An 18,980-nucleotide genomic window follows, 5' to 3' on the forward strand; every position below is an offset into this window, starting at 1 on the left:
GACATCATTAAGTAATGGTTCAGCCAGATTTACATAGGTTTCCCCTTTTACCCCATCAGCCAAGTTTGAAGTTTGCTTCTGTAACCTGGAGACTTACATTTACATTTATGGCATTTGGCTGACACTCTTATCCAGAGCGACTTACAATTTGATCATTTTACACAGTTAAGCCAAGGTGGTGTTAGGAGTCTTGCCCAAGGACCCTTATTGGTATAGTGTAGGGTGCTTGCCCTGGTCGGGGATTGAACAACAGTCTACAGCGTAGAAGGCAGAGGTGTTAACCACTACACTATACCAACCACAGATGAGGCTACACAAAAAAACACAGCATTGTATAAACGTCAGTTATGCCTCACATTTCCATTCAGTCCAACAGAGTCAGTATAACCTTTAAACCTCAGCAAAAAATGTCAATGGTTCAAAATCCAAACATTTCAGTGCTCTTTATTTGGGCTTCACTGGAATTAAATTCTTTTTGGATGAACTTCTTTCACTTACTGAAATATACTTTTATATAAGTTTTGTCCTTTTCACAGAAACCAGATATTTAAAGACAACACACTTAATCTATTTTCAGTTTGTAAGACAAACATCCCTGTTGGTTATGTAAAATGCAGATGTGGCAAATGTATATGAGCTGTACTACACTTTGAAAAGAGATGGGTCTTCAAAGGTTCTTTAGTACAGAGAATGGTTCTATAAAGGACCATGAACACTCAAATAACCCTTTGATGACTGAAGAGTTTGTTGCATCATGAAATGTTTTTTTTTTTTTTTTTAACGAAAGTGCTTTAGATGGTTCTATAAAGCACTCACAAGGGTTCTTCTATTGTTACAATGTAAAGCTTGTAAAAATAGAAGAACCCTTTTGGGTGCTTTTTTCAAAAAGGTTCTATGTAGAACCATCCGCAGCACATTCTCCATCAATCTGAAGAACGCTTTTATCATGTAGATTTTCTTTGAGTGTTCGTGGTTCTGTATAGACCATGTCGCACAGTGCCAGAAACCACATGCACAAGTCTATCAGAGACAAGTTAAAGGGGAATTTCACCAAGTTTTCCAATTTTCTCCTTAATCACGCGCTTCAGTGGTGAACATGCAGAGTGATTTGGTGTGAAACGCTTTGCTCTAGAGAAACTCGCTGAGTCACCTTCGTTCACAGTGGTGGTGATAGGAACCAGACGTCTGAAGAGTTGAAGAATGCCTGTAAAAGTCACATCCCAGAAAGTTGTTACAGGATAGAAAAATGCTGCCCGAAGCCTGAGACACTGTTTTATCATTGTTTTGAGAGACACTTTCCTGCTAGTTTATTTATTTATTTATTGTAGTACATTACTGTTATTATGGAGAGGTAAATGCGATGAATTGCACAGCAAATTGGTCCAAAACGTTTTCCACTAATTTACCATCATCAGCATTACATATCACTGCTACTGGAATAAAACCTCCGTTCTCCAAAGCGGTAACTTTACAGGAGAAGGAAAAAACATACTTTACTTTTAATGTTAGTCAGTGCAACCAGACTTTTTTCATTTTGGACGATTTCCTTTGGTTGAGTCACCAGGAAATTTACACATAATGTAAAAGGCAACACTACTTGTTCAATATTGTTCGATATGAGGTTTTGTTCTGACAGCGGTGATATGAAAACTCAGAAGACACTTGTAGGTTTGCTGGTGTTTTGATAGTAAATAAACTGCCTTTGTTTGTGTTGTAGACATTGTTACCCCTGGTTCTATTCCCCTCCACTGCAATGAAAACTCTGTGACTGAATTAAACATATTAGACGTATTTATCTTCCATTACTTATTAGCTATATTAGCCTCACAGCTCCAGTGCAAAGCTCACTGATTCAGACACCACACGTCTTGGCTGATTGGCTACTGTTGTGTAAATCAGCTTTTTTTGCTGAGCCGTTCCTTTAAAAGCAGCATAAAGAATGAACTACATTCTTAAAAAGATGCTCCTTCAAGAGTTCTTTAGTAAAGACAATGGTTCTATATGGAACTATAAACACTCAAACAAGCACTTCCATGCTTAAATGGTTCTCTGCATGGTGGAATTGTTCTTCAGATTAATGGAGAACATGTTGTATATTGTTCTATATAAAACCTTTTTGAAAATGGTTCTATGGAGCACCAAAACAAGTTCTGTTGTTACAAGCTTGATTGACGTATAAGAGCAAAGTTTTGGGTGCTAAATAGAACCCTTTTCAGAAAGCTTCTATAGAGAACCATCGACAGCACGTTCTTAAGAATGCTTTCATGGTACAAAGAATCCTACAGTCATGCAAAGGGTTCTCTGAGTGTTCATGGTACTTTATAGAACAATTTTCTTTGCTAAAGAACCCTTGAATAAAGCTTGTCGTTGGAACAATAGCAGAACCTTTTTTGGTGCTACCTAGAACCAAAAAAAAACAGAACAGCATACAACCCACTTTCTGTTACTCTGAAAAACCGTTTCACCATGCAAAGCATGGAAGTGGTTCTTTGAGTGTTCATGCTTCTATATAGAACCATTGTTTTTACTAAAGAACCCTTGAAGGACCATCTTTTAAGAGTGTCAAGGTGATACGCTGAAAATACATTCGTTTCCTCTGTAAACTGTGACTCCTTTGAAATGTTTGCAAATAAATGGCTGCAAAACAGTTCTGCTGAATCTGTCAGTGGTCCGACTGCTGGCCAGCAGGGGCTCCTGAGGCTTTTGGCTGATGGGACATGGGACTCCTCTGTCCTGTACTGTTCATAATGGAGAAAAAACAACGTCCCACTGGCCTCAGAACAGCGTCTGCTGTACGTCCTGCAGCAATGACAGGCAGTCACACGCAGTAAAGATGATTGGGTGCAAGACCCTATTACCCTCGCAGCAAGAGCAGGGTGGGGGGCGGGGGTGGTGGGGAAGGAGGGGGCTTGTGTGTGTATGTGTGTGTGTGTGTACGCTTTCAGACACACTCGTACACTCGCATCTGCGCTCGCTTGCAATAAATGAGCAGTGTGCACCCATCCGGAGCGAAACCTAATGGGAAAGCAAAGAGCATAATTACCTCAGATGATCTGTGCTGCTCTGCCTGACTCTTTGGAAAATGTGGACTGGACACTGTACCTCGTCTTCATGGGACTTTTTGATTTTATGCATTTTAGTCTTTCTTGCTTTGCAAGCGGTGTGAAACATAGCCCTAGGCCAGAGCTTAAAGCTCAGTTTGCCTGTGTTCATATTTACTAAAATTTCTATTGCATTCACAAGCTATAGATAGCAGGCTAAATACCACTGGACTGAAGATTTGCTGCAAAAATGTGGAATAATTGGCCTGTTTGGCTAATTTTTCTTGCTGAATGTTGGGAACCCAAGGGAAAGATGCTGGAATAGCTGCCATCTCCCTGTTCTCTAATTCCCAGTGCAGCAGTGAGTATGTTTTCTGCCTAAGGATACTTGGTTCTATGTCAAAATGATGAGACATTTCCCAAAATATTGACTCACTATCCCAAAATAATGACTTAGGCTAAGAGACTAATTGACTAATTAGCCTAAATAGAGTAATTAGATTAAATGGTACTAAGCTGAATTCAAGATTGGGTGCAAAAATGTGAAATAATCGGCTTGCTTGGATAATTTTGCCTGGGCACAGAAAGGATTTGAGGCGGCCGTTACATGCAGACTGTAGTTTACAACTTTGGTACTTAACGTCTTCATCTCTAACAAAGCACAATCAGTCCATCTGGGAACTTTTCAGACTCTGAATCGCTGTTTGCCAGAATCTTCTACTCTCTTTTAATGCAGCAGCAGTGAGTAGTTTGTGTTTTTGCCAGCAGATACACAGTTCTGTGTCAAAATAATAACCTATTTTCTCATACTACTGATTGTTATGCCACAATAATGACTTAGACTAAATGACTACTAGACTTGTTGGACTAATTAGACTAGATAGAAATGCATTTTGCATTTTGTTTTGCATGAGAACATGGTTCTATGTCAAAATAATGACTTACTCCCTCAAAATATTGACTAACTTGGCCAACAAAATGATTTAGATGACATGACACTAAACTAAATTTAAATTTTGGGGCAAAAATGTGAAGTAACTAGCGTATTTGACTCATTTGTCTTGTTGAATGTTGGGCAAACAAAGGATTTCAGGCAGCTATTACATGCAAACTGTAGTTCAAACCCTTGAAAGTAACATCCTCATTGACAACAAGCTGAAAACAGCCTGACTGGGAACTTTTTAAATTCCAGAATTGAAGCATTACTACACCTCAGTTTACATGTTTACCCCCGAGTTTACAAGGCTGTATGTCAAAATAATGACTTTTTAAATATATTCAGTTATTTTGCCAAAATAATGCCTAAAAGATACTAAAATGAAATCAAGATTTGGTACAAAAGCATGAAGTAATTGGGCTGCATGGCTTATTTTGCTTGCTGAATGTTGGGCACCCAAAGTGTTACAGGCAGCTATTACATGCAAACTGTATTTCAAGCCTTTGGCATATATCATCCGCATTTCTCACAAGCTAAAAACAGTGTTTTTGGGAACTTTTCAGATTTGCTGCATTTCCAGGATCGTTTCTCTTTTAATGCTCACTGCGGCAGTGAGCTTTGTAGCCTTAGGATAGCCGGTTCTTGCCTGATCCAAGGCTTCAGAAATACCTCCAGCGCTTACGCTTGCAGTAGGCAAAAGCACTGATGAGAGGGGGAGATAACACGGCCAAAGTCATTACTCCTCCTCCTGCTGCTTCTATTTCTCCACCTCCTCACAAAGAAAGGCAGCTCATTCCCTGGCTTTTATCCACTTTATACATAGTCCTGCAAGCTGTAGACAGCCTTGGCATCCTGAAGTCGGTTCCTGGATGGCGAATAGTACTGCTGTTCCTGCTCCAGTTGGGACTTCTCCGGCTTGGGCTGGTCCGGCTGCATCTCATCCACCTGGAGCTTCTCCTGGTGTGTTGTTTTTTCTTTGTGTTGCTGTTCCTGTGGCTCCGTTTGGCTTTGCTGTTCCCGGTGCTGCTTCTGTTTGTGCCGGTCATTGGCCACCTGCCGTAATAGCTTGTCTGGGTGGGACGAGCCAGAGTCCAGTGGACCATTTCTGTTTCTTGGGCACGACAAGCAGAAGATCACGCCTCCGGCTAAGAAGAACCCGGCAGAAACAAACGCAACGTAAACAGCTCCCCCTGGCTCGTACTTGCTGCTCTTGGGCACTTTGGAGTCCATGAAGGTGGTGATGACCTCATTCGTAAACCAGGAGGCAGGAACGAGGCACAGGACTCCAGCAATGACGAAGCAAGCCCCTGCTGCTAGTGCTGTATGTCCCTTGGAGCGGTGGCTGCCCCCCCAGTGCGTACATTTGAGCCCCAGGGCGGCCAGGCAGAGCCCCAGAGTGGCCATCATGCAAGAGAGGACCATGGTGGTTCGGGCAGTCTGGAGATAAGCAGGCAATGATAAGACAGAATACTTGAGGGTGCAGCTGAACACTCCAGTACTGTACCAGGTGCAGTCCATCCAAAGCCCTTGCATCTGCGAGATCGCTGTCATGATGTTGGAACCTACATCGGCACTCACCTTCCAGTTGGGCAGCAGAGTGGCCACAGTGGCACCCAGAACCCCAAGTAATGCCAGGATGAAGGCGAGCATCTGCATGGTGGACGAAGGCATTGCGGGTGACCAGCCTCTGGTGTCCCTTCCCCCCTGACTCGATGCTCACCTTGCGGTGGCCCTCCTGTCCCTCCTCCTCGCTCTGCGGCTCCCTATCAGCCTGGCGCAGGTCCTCTCCACAGATAATTCCTCAGCACAGGCTTCGCTGGTCTGCGATAAAGAGCGAAATGAGAATTGAACCGAGCGAGCGAGCGTGACGTTCTGACAGATGAGGCGCAGGGGGCTGGTGCCTGCCAAAGGAGACTCTCTGTTTTGCTGTTTTTTTTTGTTCCCTCCCCTCTCTCACCCTCTCTCTGTTTTTTAGGACGTAAAAGCTCGCCGCATTTCGCCTTTCGTGGAAGTGAAATGTGATTTTTTTTGCAGTGTTTAATCATTCTTTATGCTTTTTCAGCTGCGGAGTAACCCTCTAGCAATGGGCGTTGAGGTTACAACAACCTTCTTGTCAAAAAGCTAAAATACTACCACAAAGAAATTCAATTTGCAGTCTTGACAAGCGTGCAAGTTTTGCGAGACTTAATTGATTTTTGTCTTATCTCTCCCAGCCATATGACAACACGGGGCATTAAAAATACGAAGTCACATGTCTCCTTTGTTGTTCATCCTATTGTGCTTTGCTAATTTCGAGATAGGGACATGTATCGGTCATCACAGTACAAACAGAAGCGTTAATATTTACCTTGGTGAGGATGCTCAGCGTGTGCTATAATGCGCCAGTCAGCTCGGAAAGATCTATCATCGTGGAAAAGAGGGATCCGGTCACTACAAAACATAAAAATAAGAGTACAATCAGCCTCATGCACCATCTCCTTGGCAACATGAAGTACGTTTTAAAGCCTTTTTTCGTGGTCGTGATAAAAACTAGGAAGAAAGAACACCTCCATGTGTGTCCTTGGTGCGAATGAAGTGGGGGTCTGCACTGAACTAATGCTACAAACCTGAGTGTGGGGCTCCTCACCTGAAGGTCGTTTATGCACAGAAGCGAATGTGCCCCCAGCAAAAGCACAAGATAATAATAAACGTTCCTTTTCTCAGCATAGTAATTTCTCCACCACAAAAGACCAGCTGGAAATGAACTTCTATTACCTGTGACAACCAATTATGTATGAGGCACCCATATTACAGCAGGAAGCGAGTGGCTGTATGCAATTGAAAGAGACTGCCAGTTCTTTTTTCCCTCTCACAGATGTGGAGAAAAAAAAAACCAACACCTGACCACTGAAACACATGCTGCCACTTTGGTGAGAAGGTTGTGATGGTACAAACAGGTCTTAAGCAGTGAATAATATAATCTGCAGTAAACATATTTACCTGATAATTTCTCTAAAAGAAAGTCTCCCACAGGGCCACCCGCATAGACACATGCAATTATGGGGTAAACATACAGTCGTACCAGATCTCCACCCCTTTACCTTCAACTAGAAGAACTTCAAAAACATCATGACCCTTATAAAAAATAAGTTTATTCAAGTGTATACATGAATATTTGTGTATACTTGTGGCCTGTACTTGTGATTATATTTTATAAAGTGTACTTTCATAAACTAAGAAGCAGAATATAAGTATATAACGTATAATAGTATATAATCTTACATAAACTAAAAAGTAGTCTAGAAGTTTATAACTGCAAAGAAACCCTCTGCAGAGTAACTTACCTATAAGTTTACTTATGGTATAGTTCACAGTATAAATGCAGTACTTAAAGTTTAACTCTTACACACAAAGTATACTTAAGAGCATACTTTTATAAATTAAAAAGTGGACCAATTCCTTCCAAGAAGTATTGAAAGTGTACTTTGGTACAATGTACAAATGGTATTACACTGGTACTAGTTATAGTACAATGGTATTAGAATACTTACTACATAAAGCATACTTGGGAATGAACTTTTCTTAAGTTTACTTAATAAAATGCACTTTGTTTTTACTTTGTTTTTGTAAGGGGAACCAGGCAAGGTTATTAAAGTTCTAGTTTTATTAGTTTTTATCATTATCATTATTTTTTATTTATTTTGCTTTGATTGTAGTTTGATGTAGTACATTGTAAGTGTGAAGTGACTGTACTGGGGGCCTAAGACTGGCAAAAGAAGACTCATGTCAAAAAAACATGTCAAACCACAGAAACAAAGAAAGCACAGAGACTTCACAAACACACAGGGACAACAGAGGGGTGTAATGGAATAGTGGGTGAAATCAGGGTGGAGCAGGAAAAGAAAAACGAAGGCCTTGTCATGTGCACCACCACGCAGATCCAGAAGGGGTAGTTTGACATACATAAACATTGTTAAACTCTCTAACTTTACTATTCCAGCCCATATTAGCTCATATATATGAGACCTAAGCTGCAAAGCTGCCCATTTTAAATTCACTGCTTTTGTGATGTCACAAAAATCAACACATTTACAATATATTCACTTATTCGGCCTTTTGTAAAATCAGTGGAATTGCCCTTGATTTTAAAGCTTAAAGGCAGAAAAACAGTCACATAAAAATAAATATGGGCCTCTAAGTTTTGAGAGCGAACAAATCCACTTCTAGACCAACCTTGACACTTTGAAAATATGAAATTCTTGTTTTCTCTGTAATAACTAGCTGTAATTCATTTCACAGAAAGCACTATAGTTTTTATTAAGTTTCCTTGTGTTTGAAAACTGTCACTTTTATTTTAATTACAGTTTAAAAGTATGTACTGTGGAGTCTATGAGTTTGAGTCCATAGGAGGGGGCGGAGCACAAAGCCCGAGCTCCGCTGAGTGACCCGTCTGCTGGCGAAGAAGCCGTCATCCACCTCCTCCTCACTCACATCACTCGGGTCATTTGGCGGAGCTCGGGCTTTGCGTTCCACCTCCTCCTCCTCACTCGCAGTTCTCCCCGGCGTCCTCGCAGAGGTTTGTTGCCGCTGGGTGTTCGGGCGTCATCGTTGGGGCCTGCAGGGCGGCGCATGCCACAAATGATTAATACTAATTGCCTCCCCCACTGCTGCATGGCCATGTCCTTAACAGGGAGGAGATGTTTTGAAATGGACCGAAATTTCGATGGAAGATAACAGGAGAAAAGGAATTTTGTCTTTTAAGTAAAATAATATTGCTGTAGTACTCCAGTCGGGTCTTACAAGCATAAATTCATTGTCTGGAGCTGGACATTATCTGGACTCTTCACGACACTAGCCGAATGTGTGATTCCTCTGACTGACCTAACCGCAAAATGAGCTTTTTTCTATCATTACTGAATATCAACAAAAGCTTCAGACAGAATAAAACAGTGATTTTCTCTATGTTTCAATAAAATTAGCTCACCGCTGGTTGATTTTCCTCACGACGGATTAAATCTGGGTATTATTTGTTTGTTGATATTCATCGGGTCACCTGAGAGCAGATCACAATGTTGTTATTACTATGTTATCCAATAGTAATAAAAACGGATATGTGCGGTTTGGTTTATATTCAGTTAACTTTAGGTGGTGATTCAGACAAAAAGAATCTCAACCATCGTGACCATGAGACTAAAATATAATAATATTAAATCATACAGGACTATACTATAATAATTCATAATATTTTTAGCCATCTATCTATCTGTCTATCTCTCTCTCTCTCTCTCTCTCTCTCTCTCTCTCTTTCTATATATATATATATATATATATATATATATATATATATATATATATAGAGAGAGAGAGAGAGAGAGAGAGAGAGAGAGAGAGATGTACACACACGCATTATCCTTGCTTATTCTTATGGGTCACATATATATATATATATATATATATATATATATGTGTGTGTGTGTGTGTGTGTGTGTGTGTGTGTGTGTGTGTGTGTGTGTGTGTGCGCGTGTATAGTGATGCACTGGTGACCTGTCCAGGGTGTTTTCTGCCTGTATGGCATGTATAATGGATGATGATGAATTCCAATTGAATATCATGTTTTTCCTCTTTCTTATTTTTGATTTTATTTTCAGTAAAAATCTTGACTAAGATTTTGTCTCTGTCTTGACTTGGACTCACTGTGTCCAGATCTTGGTCTTTACACTGACTCAGCTCTAGTAGTGTTGTCTACCACACTATTATATAAAATCATCAATTGTGCTTAATATGAACAAAGACGTTAAGAAACATAGTAAAAAAGGTTCATTTTGGTTTCAAGTTCAATTTAAACAGGGCAGAGAAATCATCCCCTAAGTTACAAAAATGTAAAGCGCTGACCCCATAAAAATCCCTCATAAAGCTCAAAAATGCCTCTGAAAATCTAATCCAGGAGGCCATAACTGCCTGATATAAATGTTCATTTCTGACACTGTCCATGCGCTCCTCCACCCCAGAGAGCACAGAATGTAAGAGCATTACATTTAAAGTTATGATATTACAGCAGTATCACTCGACCCAATAGTCTGTCTAGTGCTTCTCTTTGTGATGTATGACCGGCAGGTGAGGGTGGGCTGCCCGCTGAGGGGCAGCTTCTGGTATCCTGTGGGACAGCGGATGTGTAAATGCCAGAGTTATGATTATCGCAGATATGCTCTCATTAGTGGCACAGCCCAGCTGGAATGATAGATCTCCTGCAGATGCAGGTGCCTCCTGACCTCCTCCGGAGCAGGAGCAACAGTAGGAGGAGAACTCCGACAGGCACAGTGGACACAGCAGGTGTAAGTTATGAATCCTTTAAATTCCAGACGTTATTCAGACATTAATATTAGGAGTTATTATTCATTAACTGTTAAAAATGATTCAGTACCTGCTGTAAACTATGACAGTCCAATGAACACCGAACAAGCAACATTAAGCAACATTAACAACATTAAATAGGGCATTTTTCTGCAAAACGTGGCCTGTGCAAAAGACATGGCACACTTCAGATTTTATGATTTATTTTTTGTCACATCACACAAATAATTAAAGGGTCCCTTTAATAGAAAACTAAAATTCCCATCACTTTTTAAAATAGCAGAGTTTAACGTCATCAGGCAGCATTGTTAAAGTTTCAATACATATCATTCACTCCTCAGTCCATACAATTATATACTTATAGTTATATAAGATATAGTTATAAGGTAGGTTTCAGCTCTGAGAGCTTACTGAATGACGCACAACACAGGACAGCCAATCAGAACACAGCTCATTTACATACATCAGTCTTAAAGGCACAATAACAATAGGATAAAGGATAAAGAGAGGTTGTAAAACAGTCAAGTTAAAATGAATTATTACCTTTTTTGTACATAAACCAACCCATGTTTTAAGTGGGCCTCAAGGGAACCAATAAAACACAAGAAAAACATGATATGGGCTCTTTATTTCAAAATGGGCTGTATTTCTAGCTCCCATATATGGACTGGTTATGTAAAACATTTTTTTTTTAAAGGCTACTGGCCCTTTAAGGAGTTAAGTGCATGTGTTAAGGAGTTAAGTGCAACATGCCTAATTATATATAAGACTGAGTATCTGTCCTGAAATGGGACACATTTGAGTGTGTCAGCGTGCTTGACTGTGGCCCCAGTTGTGGGATTGTGTGGGAGGCTATGGATTAATAATGCAGTTCGCTTGTATTCAGGGACTTCTTGTATGTAGGCCTGTGTTCCTGTTATCACTTAGTCCTCATTTCTCTGGCTAGATTTAGTACTACAACTGCTCCACAGCAAACTGCACTCTTGATGAGCCGTTTTAACAAAAAAAAAATAACACCAGATTTCAAGTCATTGCAGTATTTCATTCCAAAATATTCTTTGCAGGCACTTGCAGAACCATCACAGGTTGGCAGCCTGCAGTCCCACCATGCAAAAATAACACCCATGTGGAACAGAGTTTAAAAATACTGAGTTTGATCACTGCACAGTCATATTTGAGCTTGCTCAGAGAGGAGCAGTCAACATGGAGCGTCAGAGGCTTTTGAAAGGTTTTCCCTGCAGACTCATAAACATCTCTGAACATCTGAAGGACTCTTACATCAAGAGGTGTCTCGGTTTTCTTTTCCTGTCACTGGAAGATTTCAATTTAACCATTTTTTCTGAATTTCTGCACTATTAGAATAGAATAGAATTCAACTTTATTGTCATTGCGTATGTCACAGGTACAAAGCAACGAAATGCAGTTTGCATCCATCCAGAAGTGCTTAGCAGCAATATAAATATATATCTTACAATGTACAGTAAGTATAGTATATACAGGTTAAAAAAATATGAGGGGGTATGAACATGAAGGGGGTTATGCAGGTTATAAACAAGAATGTACAGGTTATAAATATGAGGGGTATAAGTACTGTTAAATATTAAATAGCCTGAATAAGGTGTAGACAAAGTCATTCAGAGTGGCGTGATGTGAAATGCTCTGTTTTAGAGAGTGGTGATAGGAACCAGACGTCCACCTCTAAAAGCTCGCTTACAGTAAGTTACTACATGAAACATATTTTATTCAAATTCATTTATGGCGGAGAGGAAGACGTTGTAGCCATGTTGAAAGAAAAATGCATTTATGTATACTTTTCAAAAATGTATTTAGTATGAAGAGAATATACTCTGCATGTTCACATTTTAAACATTCCTCAATATATGCTAAAGCATGGAGTAAATCACAGTGGAGGGCATGATTCCACCATGAGAAGAGCTCTTTATTAATCACCAGGGCAGAAAGGCACATACAAAAGCATGGGGGAGGTCACCACTAGCCAGAGACTTCACCCTGATGGTGACCAACAACACAAATAACGCATACACATACCTGAATCTAATAAACAACAACAATAAACAACACAAATAGGCGCTCTTGGTGTGCCTGTCAGCATGGCCACACCTCAGCCAGCGTCAGCTACAGTGTTATTATGGAACACCTTAGGGCATCTTAAGTGTATTTAAATTGCAATTTAACTGAGTTTAATATTTCTTACAAGTATTTAATTGTGCTTTTATTTTCAAGCATTTTATACACGAAATATATAATAAACTGGAAGTACTGATACACTGCTACTTACTGAGTTATGAGTTAATACACAAAACACCTATTTAAGTACGAGGACATCTTCTGGGCTTGTGAAGGCTTTTTCTGCTCTGCATTGGAACAACTTGACTCTACACTTGAAACTCTTGGGTGCAACCAATACTCACATTTGAAGGCTTGTTGTATTTATATTGAATCTAAAATGCTTCTAAAATCAAATGACTTTAAAAGTCACTGTTTCAAAATATACGTGTCAATAATACAGTAAACGTACTTGTCATCAACTTTAAGCGTGTTATTGAAGTACACTTCAGTATGTTACGAAATTGAACCAAGTATATTGGAGGTGTTTTTCCAGAAAATATACATGAAATGAAAACCTATACTTTTAGTATTCTTTACATACTACAAAGTATACTACTGATGTGCTAAAGTGAGCTTCTTTTTCACAAGGGAAAGCAAAATAGCTTCCTATAATACTTTTTTCAGATTTACCACAATCTTAATGTAAAACTCGGCAGGCACGTGTAGGTTTCGTAAATAAAATAGCTGTAGACATAGTGATCCCTGGTTTCTATCTCCGCCACTGTAAAGAAATCTGAGCTTGTAAGTTTCTCTACAGTGAACCATTTCACGTTAAAACACTCTGAATGACTTTGTCTACACCTCAGCCACTGTATTATGCGGAAGTGCTTGAAAAATCTGTGGAAATCAGTGGAAAAATCAGGTCTCCTTTAGTTAAAATCATGAAACTTACCTTAACATGCAAAGCAAGTGTGATTCATGTCAACATGATCTGAGTTTGGAAGCCAGGCAGCTCTGCTGGGTCATCTTTTTAAGTGCAGTTGTATATGAGAAGTTCATCAGAACGGCTGGACCAGCAGGGCCGGGCGAGTGTGTTTGTAGTGCATTCGGCCCCTGGCTGTGAGGAGAGCGTGGGAAGAGAGACGAGAGAGAGGACAGAGAGTTGGGAACCACTGCATTTCTCATAGTGCTGTTTTTCCCTCACTGCGAGCCAGCTTTTCTCTCTAAAGACTGCATCTCTAATGGTGCTCTCATGTTATGTAATCTCAGTGTGCTAAAGAAGTAGTCTAGATTTTCAGCCTGAGCTCTATCTGCTCAGGAATCTTGCTGTAGGGAAGAGCAAAGCACAGTTTAACACATTTTAGTCTTTTCCCAATAAATTTGAAAATGTAAACCTTGTTTCCTGCATCAATTGCATATGAGCAATTCAGCCAAATGCAGGAGACGTGCAAGCACCTTAGCCTATAGGTGGGGTTAACCGTAATAGACTGATGGGCTTGTTTTAACAGCCACTAAAAAGAAACTTTATACAAACACAATTAAATTCAATACAGGTTTGCGTTCCGGTACAATTCCAACCTAAATGCATAGTCTGTACATCAAAAGAAGTACGATCCGTTAAAATTGGACTCCTTAGTTTCCAAACATTAACAGAGTGCTGTTAAAAGAACATGTGATGTAACACAGTGATAAACATGGTGCTGCCCTCAAATAAAAAATGCGCATTTAATTAAAAACAACAACAACATTTCTCAGTTTCATGTTTGATATCTTGTCTTTGTACTATTTTCAGTTAAATATAGTGTTTAAATGATGCGCATATCATTGCATTTTGTTTTATTTACATTATGCAAAGCGTCCCAACTTTTTTGAAAATGCGGTTGTATATCTACAGCATATGGTTGATAAATCGGTGCTAGAAATACTGACTGTGTTGATTTCATATATGAGGATATCAGTGCTCACTGTTTACTTTAGGAGGCTCAGCTGTGACACATAGTTAAACTAATGCTGTTATGCGAAGGCCTGATTAGCTCTCACTACGCATTATTTACATGCTTCTAATGGTTCTGTACAGTATTTTAGCCACCATGAGGGAGATTAAATGATATAGAAGTGAATTCTGTGACTTCTACACAATTCAGTAATCACAAAACATACTTTCAAACACATAAAATCCGAAAATCCAGAAAGGTACTTTTACAGTATTTAACAGCTTTCAGAGCAAATTGCAGGAATTATGTCCCATTAATGTCAGAATGCCTAGATGACATTGCTATGGCAACACAAGGTCAACTGCACATTCTACTTGAATCTGGTTAACTACCTTTTTAAGAAAGATTACGGTTAAGGTTAAGATTAAGGTTATTTGAGGGTTCTTTAGTAAAGAAAACCATTCTGTTTAGAACCATGAGCCGTAAAAAATCGTCATGCATGATCAAAGTCTTTTTTCCGTGGTGAAACGTTTCTTCAGACTGATGGAAAATGTGCTGTAGACGGTTCTATATAGAACCTTTTTGAAAAGGGTTCTATATAGCACCAAAAAGTTCTATTATTATGAAACTCTTAAAAAAGATTGCTCTTCAAGGGGTCTTTAGTAAAGAAAAAGACCCTAAATAGAATCAAAGAGTCCTTTTATCATGAAAGGGTTCTTTGGATTGAAGACTAACAGGGTTCTTCCACTGTTACTGTGTCAAGCTTGTAACAAAAGAAGGGTTCTATATAGAACAATCTACAACATTCTCCATCAATCTGAAGGACCCTTCACTCATGCGTAGGGGTGTTTGAATGTTCATAGCACTATATAGAACCATTTTCTTTACTATAGAACCTTTGAAGAATCTTTTTAAGACTGTAGTAACAGTAGGAGAATGCTTTTTGGCACTGTATAGATTTTTTTTCAAAAAGGTTCCATATAGAGCAAGAGACAACACATTCTCCATCAATCTGAGGGACCAACTGATCAGGCAAAGGGTTCTTTGAGTGTTCATGGTTCTACGTAGAACCGTGTTCTTTAATAAAAGAACCGATCTTACATAAATTATGCATGTTACATTTTACCCCCCATTAGTTTGTACACCACTCTCCTTCTTTAGCTGTACTTGGTGAAAGAACAGAAAAGCTGTTGACCTACTTATAGTTGAAATCTAGTGTCTTCAGCATCTGCCCACTGACTTCAATAGAGACTTTATGTACTGAATAGTCATAGTTTTGTGCATGACTATTTTCCAGTCTCTCTTTTCCCTTACATTTAATCAATTACAATTATTTATCACTGTGCCTTTAAGACATACAGTATATATGTAAATGACCTCTGATCTGATTGGCTGCTATGCATTGTGCCTCATAAAAAAGCATTTATTTATATGCCTATAACTGCAAGGTAAGTGGGTGGGGCTAAACTGCTGTAGGCTGAATAGATATACATTTTAATGTGTTGGCTTTTGTGACATCACAAACAGTAAAATCAACCAGGCCGTTTTTGCTGCTTAGTGTCCATATATGGACTGTATGGGCTGAGTAATGAACTGGCCATTTGAAAACTTTAACAGTGTTTACATACCACATCAAACCATATCAACTAAACATTAAAAATAAGCAGGTGCGTATGATTTGGGCCCTTTAACCCTTTAAGGCCCGAAGTTTTATCACATACTTGTATAACATAAGAATAGCTCAGCCAGTTTGCAGTGAAATCTCTGTAGTTACTGAATAATAAGCCTTAGTATGTAATAAACCTGGAATTTTTAAGTTGACCAACAACAAGGAAAAAACCTAGGAAATTTTGTAGTGACCACATCCTTCTTGAAGCCTCAGTCAGGCTGGTTTAAGTATTTAGTTTTGGTTTGGTTGGAGCTCTTGGCCATAAGCATGATATTTTCCCAGATTCCACATAATTTGTCTTGGATATTTACTTAGAAGTAATTTATCACTGGAAATATGTGTCCTCGAATATGACCAATAGCTCATCTTTACTGTATGCCTCATTACAAATAAAATCATGGCTGATCAAATATTTATCGAGTACTACTTCTTTTCAAAGCGCCTCTAAATCTTTGTTTACCAAAAATGCTGCAGCACAAAGATGTGCTACGCTGCTTCTTGGGGAACTGGAGCCATAGCTGGTGTATTTACAGATATCCAGGGTTTGTTTAACTTATTCTCAGGCGGTTTGTTACTCAGATTAAAAGTGTTGTTTAAAAAAGTCTGTTCATATAAGGTTATAAAACTAAAAATGTGCTTCGCACCTCACATTTATGAGATGGAAAATCTTGCTTGAGAATTTGTGCTGGATGTGTTTTGCTGCTGTTTTTTTTGTTCACTCAGTCTTTCAGATAAGTTCACTCATTCAGGCTTGAGAAAAAAATGGCACTCTTAAATGACTCAAATGACAGCTGCACTGAAAAAAGAAATACATCCAATTTTGTTGATTCAAATGTGGACATCATTTCTACATGAATTAAAACAATTTGTCTTTGTTTACGTAAGTTCTGTGCTGACTGTGTTAATGTAATATAGATTATATGGCCAAATGTATGTGGACATCTGATTATTACACCTGTATGAGCTTGTTGGACATCCCATTCCAAAACCATGAGCATTAATATAGAGTTGCGCCCGCTCCACATCAGCCATAATGGTCTCCACTCTTTTGGGAAGGCTTTCCACAAGATTTGGGAGTGTGTTTGTGGGAATTTGTGCCCAATCTCTGTGCCAAAAGAACAGGGTCAGACACTAATGTTGGACAGGAACGCTTGGTTTGCAATCTACGTTCCAGTTCAGTGTGGTTGATGTCAGGGATCTGTACAGGCCACTGGAGCACCTCCACACCAAACTCATCAATCCATGTTCTTATGGAGCTTGCCTTGTACATAGGAGCATAGTCATGCTGGAAGAGGAAAGGGTCTTTGCTGCCACAAAAAATGTTACCCTTTTCTGGAATTAAGGGGCCCAAACCCTGAAAAACAGCCCCAGCCCATCATTCCTCCTCCACCAAACTTTACTGTTGTTACTACACTTTCCAGTTGGAGGCATTCACCTAACAGCCGCCAAACTCAGATTCATCCATCAGACTGCCAGGTAGTGAAGTGTGATTCCTCACTCTAGAGACCACATTTCCACTGCTCAAGAGACCAGTGGCGGTGTGGCTTACACCACTCACATGGACACATGGGATTGCATATAGTGATCTTAGGCTTGTATGCAGCTGCTTGGCTATGGAAACCCATTTAATGAAGCTCTCAACACTCATTTATTGTGCTAATGTTGCTTTGACAGACAGTTTGTAGCTCTGTAGTGAGCAATACAACAAAATATTTTTACATGTCACATTCTTCAGCACTTGGCAGCCTCATTTTGTTAGTTTGCATTACCTATCTATTTTGTGGCTAAGCTGTTGTTACTTCTGAACATCTCCATTTCACAACAGCACTTACAGTTGACAAGGGCAGATCTCGCATGGAGCAATATTCACAGCTGATTTGTGCCAAAGGTGCCGTCCTACAACACTGTCACATTTAAGGTTACTAAGCTCATTTGATTAAACTAATGCATAAATTTTTCCAGCATGTTATTCTGTTGTCTGGTAACTGGTCCTGTATGAAGAACATTAGGTCAGATGACTGGATTGAGGAGTGAATTTGAGGCTCGGGTGTTCTTTGTTCATGGGCATTAGCACAATAGTAGTCCAGAGAGCCCTACAGAGGCAGACTGTTGTACACCTGCTGATAAAGAGGTCCTCATTCAGCCTGACCAAACTACATCTGCATGAGATTCAGGCTCGAAGTTAACCCTTTAAACTCCTAAGGGTCCATAGGTGATTCCACATTTTCATACAATCTTAACTACACAGCTTACACATTAGTTTGGTAGTAGTTTTGACTGTTGAGTAATGGGATTTAAGTGGTTAAACACAGCCCTTATGCTTACAGCCAGAGAGTCATAAAGTCATAAAGCTGCATCCCCTGAACACTAAAAGAGGGTGTCTTACACTGAGATGTGATCAGTCCTCTTTAAAACTCTCTGAAGGAAACATGCTTATTCTGAATAATAAGCTTTAGGAAGTAATTAGTCTGGAATTATAAAGACTAAAAGCTTTTTCAACTGTGAATCACCAATTACATTTCAATTTACTCCAACACAGTAAACCAGCTCTGAATTCCCTGGACCTGGATTAGATCTAGCATTGGAAGGAACATTGATTTCACATGTAGATTTTTCCAGAGACTAGAATTATTTCTTGGTCCAACTTTTCAGTAGAAAAGCTAAATAATGTACAAACCTGGACGCTCTGCTCCAGCCTTCAGAGAAAAGCCCAGGACTGATCCCAGCTGCCTGTGAGTAAACCTGTTTCAGCAAGCATGCACTCAAAGCATGTCCAACGCACGTCCATGGCAGGAGATGGGGAGCTCCAGCATAAGAGAGTGGAGTTTAGCACATTCCACGGTCACACAGACAAAAAGACCAAGAGTCCGAACGGTCAAGATCCAAAACTCAGAATCATTACAGCATCAGATCTGTCCACAGAGAAAGAGGCATGTCCATTCCTCAGAGCTCTGTCCAGTAAGAGGCTGAACCGAGATGACTGGAGTTCTTCCAGAGAG

The 18,980-nt window shown here is 39.7% G+C and overlaps 1 protein-coding gene across 4 annotated transcripts; it reads right to left on the reverse strand.

The window, feature by feature from the left end:
- Positions 1-909: 909 nt before the first annotated feature.
- LOC108444011 (claudin-20) lies at positions 910-18,980 on the reverse strand. Of its 4 annotated transcripts, XM_037537537.1 has the most exons (4): positions 18,659-18,980; positions 13,331-13,495; positions 6,326-6,408; positions 910-5,799 (listed from the first exon to the last, which is right to left on the reverse strand). In XM_037537537.1, the coding sequence occupies exon 4, from the start codon at positions 5,647-5,649 to the stop codon at positions 4,792-4,794; it is 858 nt and encodes a 285-aa protein (XP_037393434.1). In that variant the 5' UTR covers positions 5,650-5,799; positions 6,326-6,408; positions 13,331-13,495; positions 18,659-18,980; the 3' UTR covers positions 910-4,791. The 4 variants fall into 4 exon arrangements, with proteins under 4 accessions (XP_037393434.1, XP_037393438.1, XP_037393436.1 ...); XM_037537541.1 differs by lacking the exon at positions 13,331-13,495; XM_037537539.1 differs by lacking the exon at positions 18,659-18,980 and having other exon boundaries at positions 13,331-13,499.

Source organism: Pygocentrus nattereri, chromosome 4 (genome assembly GCF_015220715.1).
Source record: "Pygocentrus nattereri isolate fPygNat1 chromosome 4, fPygNat1.pri, whole genome shotgun sequence".
NCBI classification, from domain to species: domain Eukaryota; kingdom Metazoa; phylum Chordata; class Actinopteri; order Characiformes; family Serrasalmidae; genus Pygocentrus; species Pygocentrus nattereri.

Bases quoted from the DNA above. Each gene is read 5' to 3' on its own strand.
- LOC108444011 (XM_037537541.1), bottom strand. From the start codon at position 5,649: ATGCCTTCGTCCACCATGCAGATGCTCGCCTTCATCCTGGCATTACTT.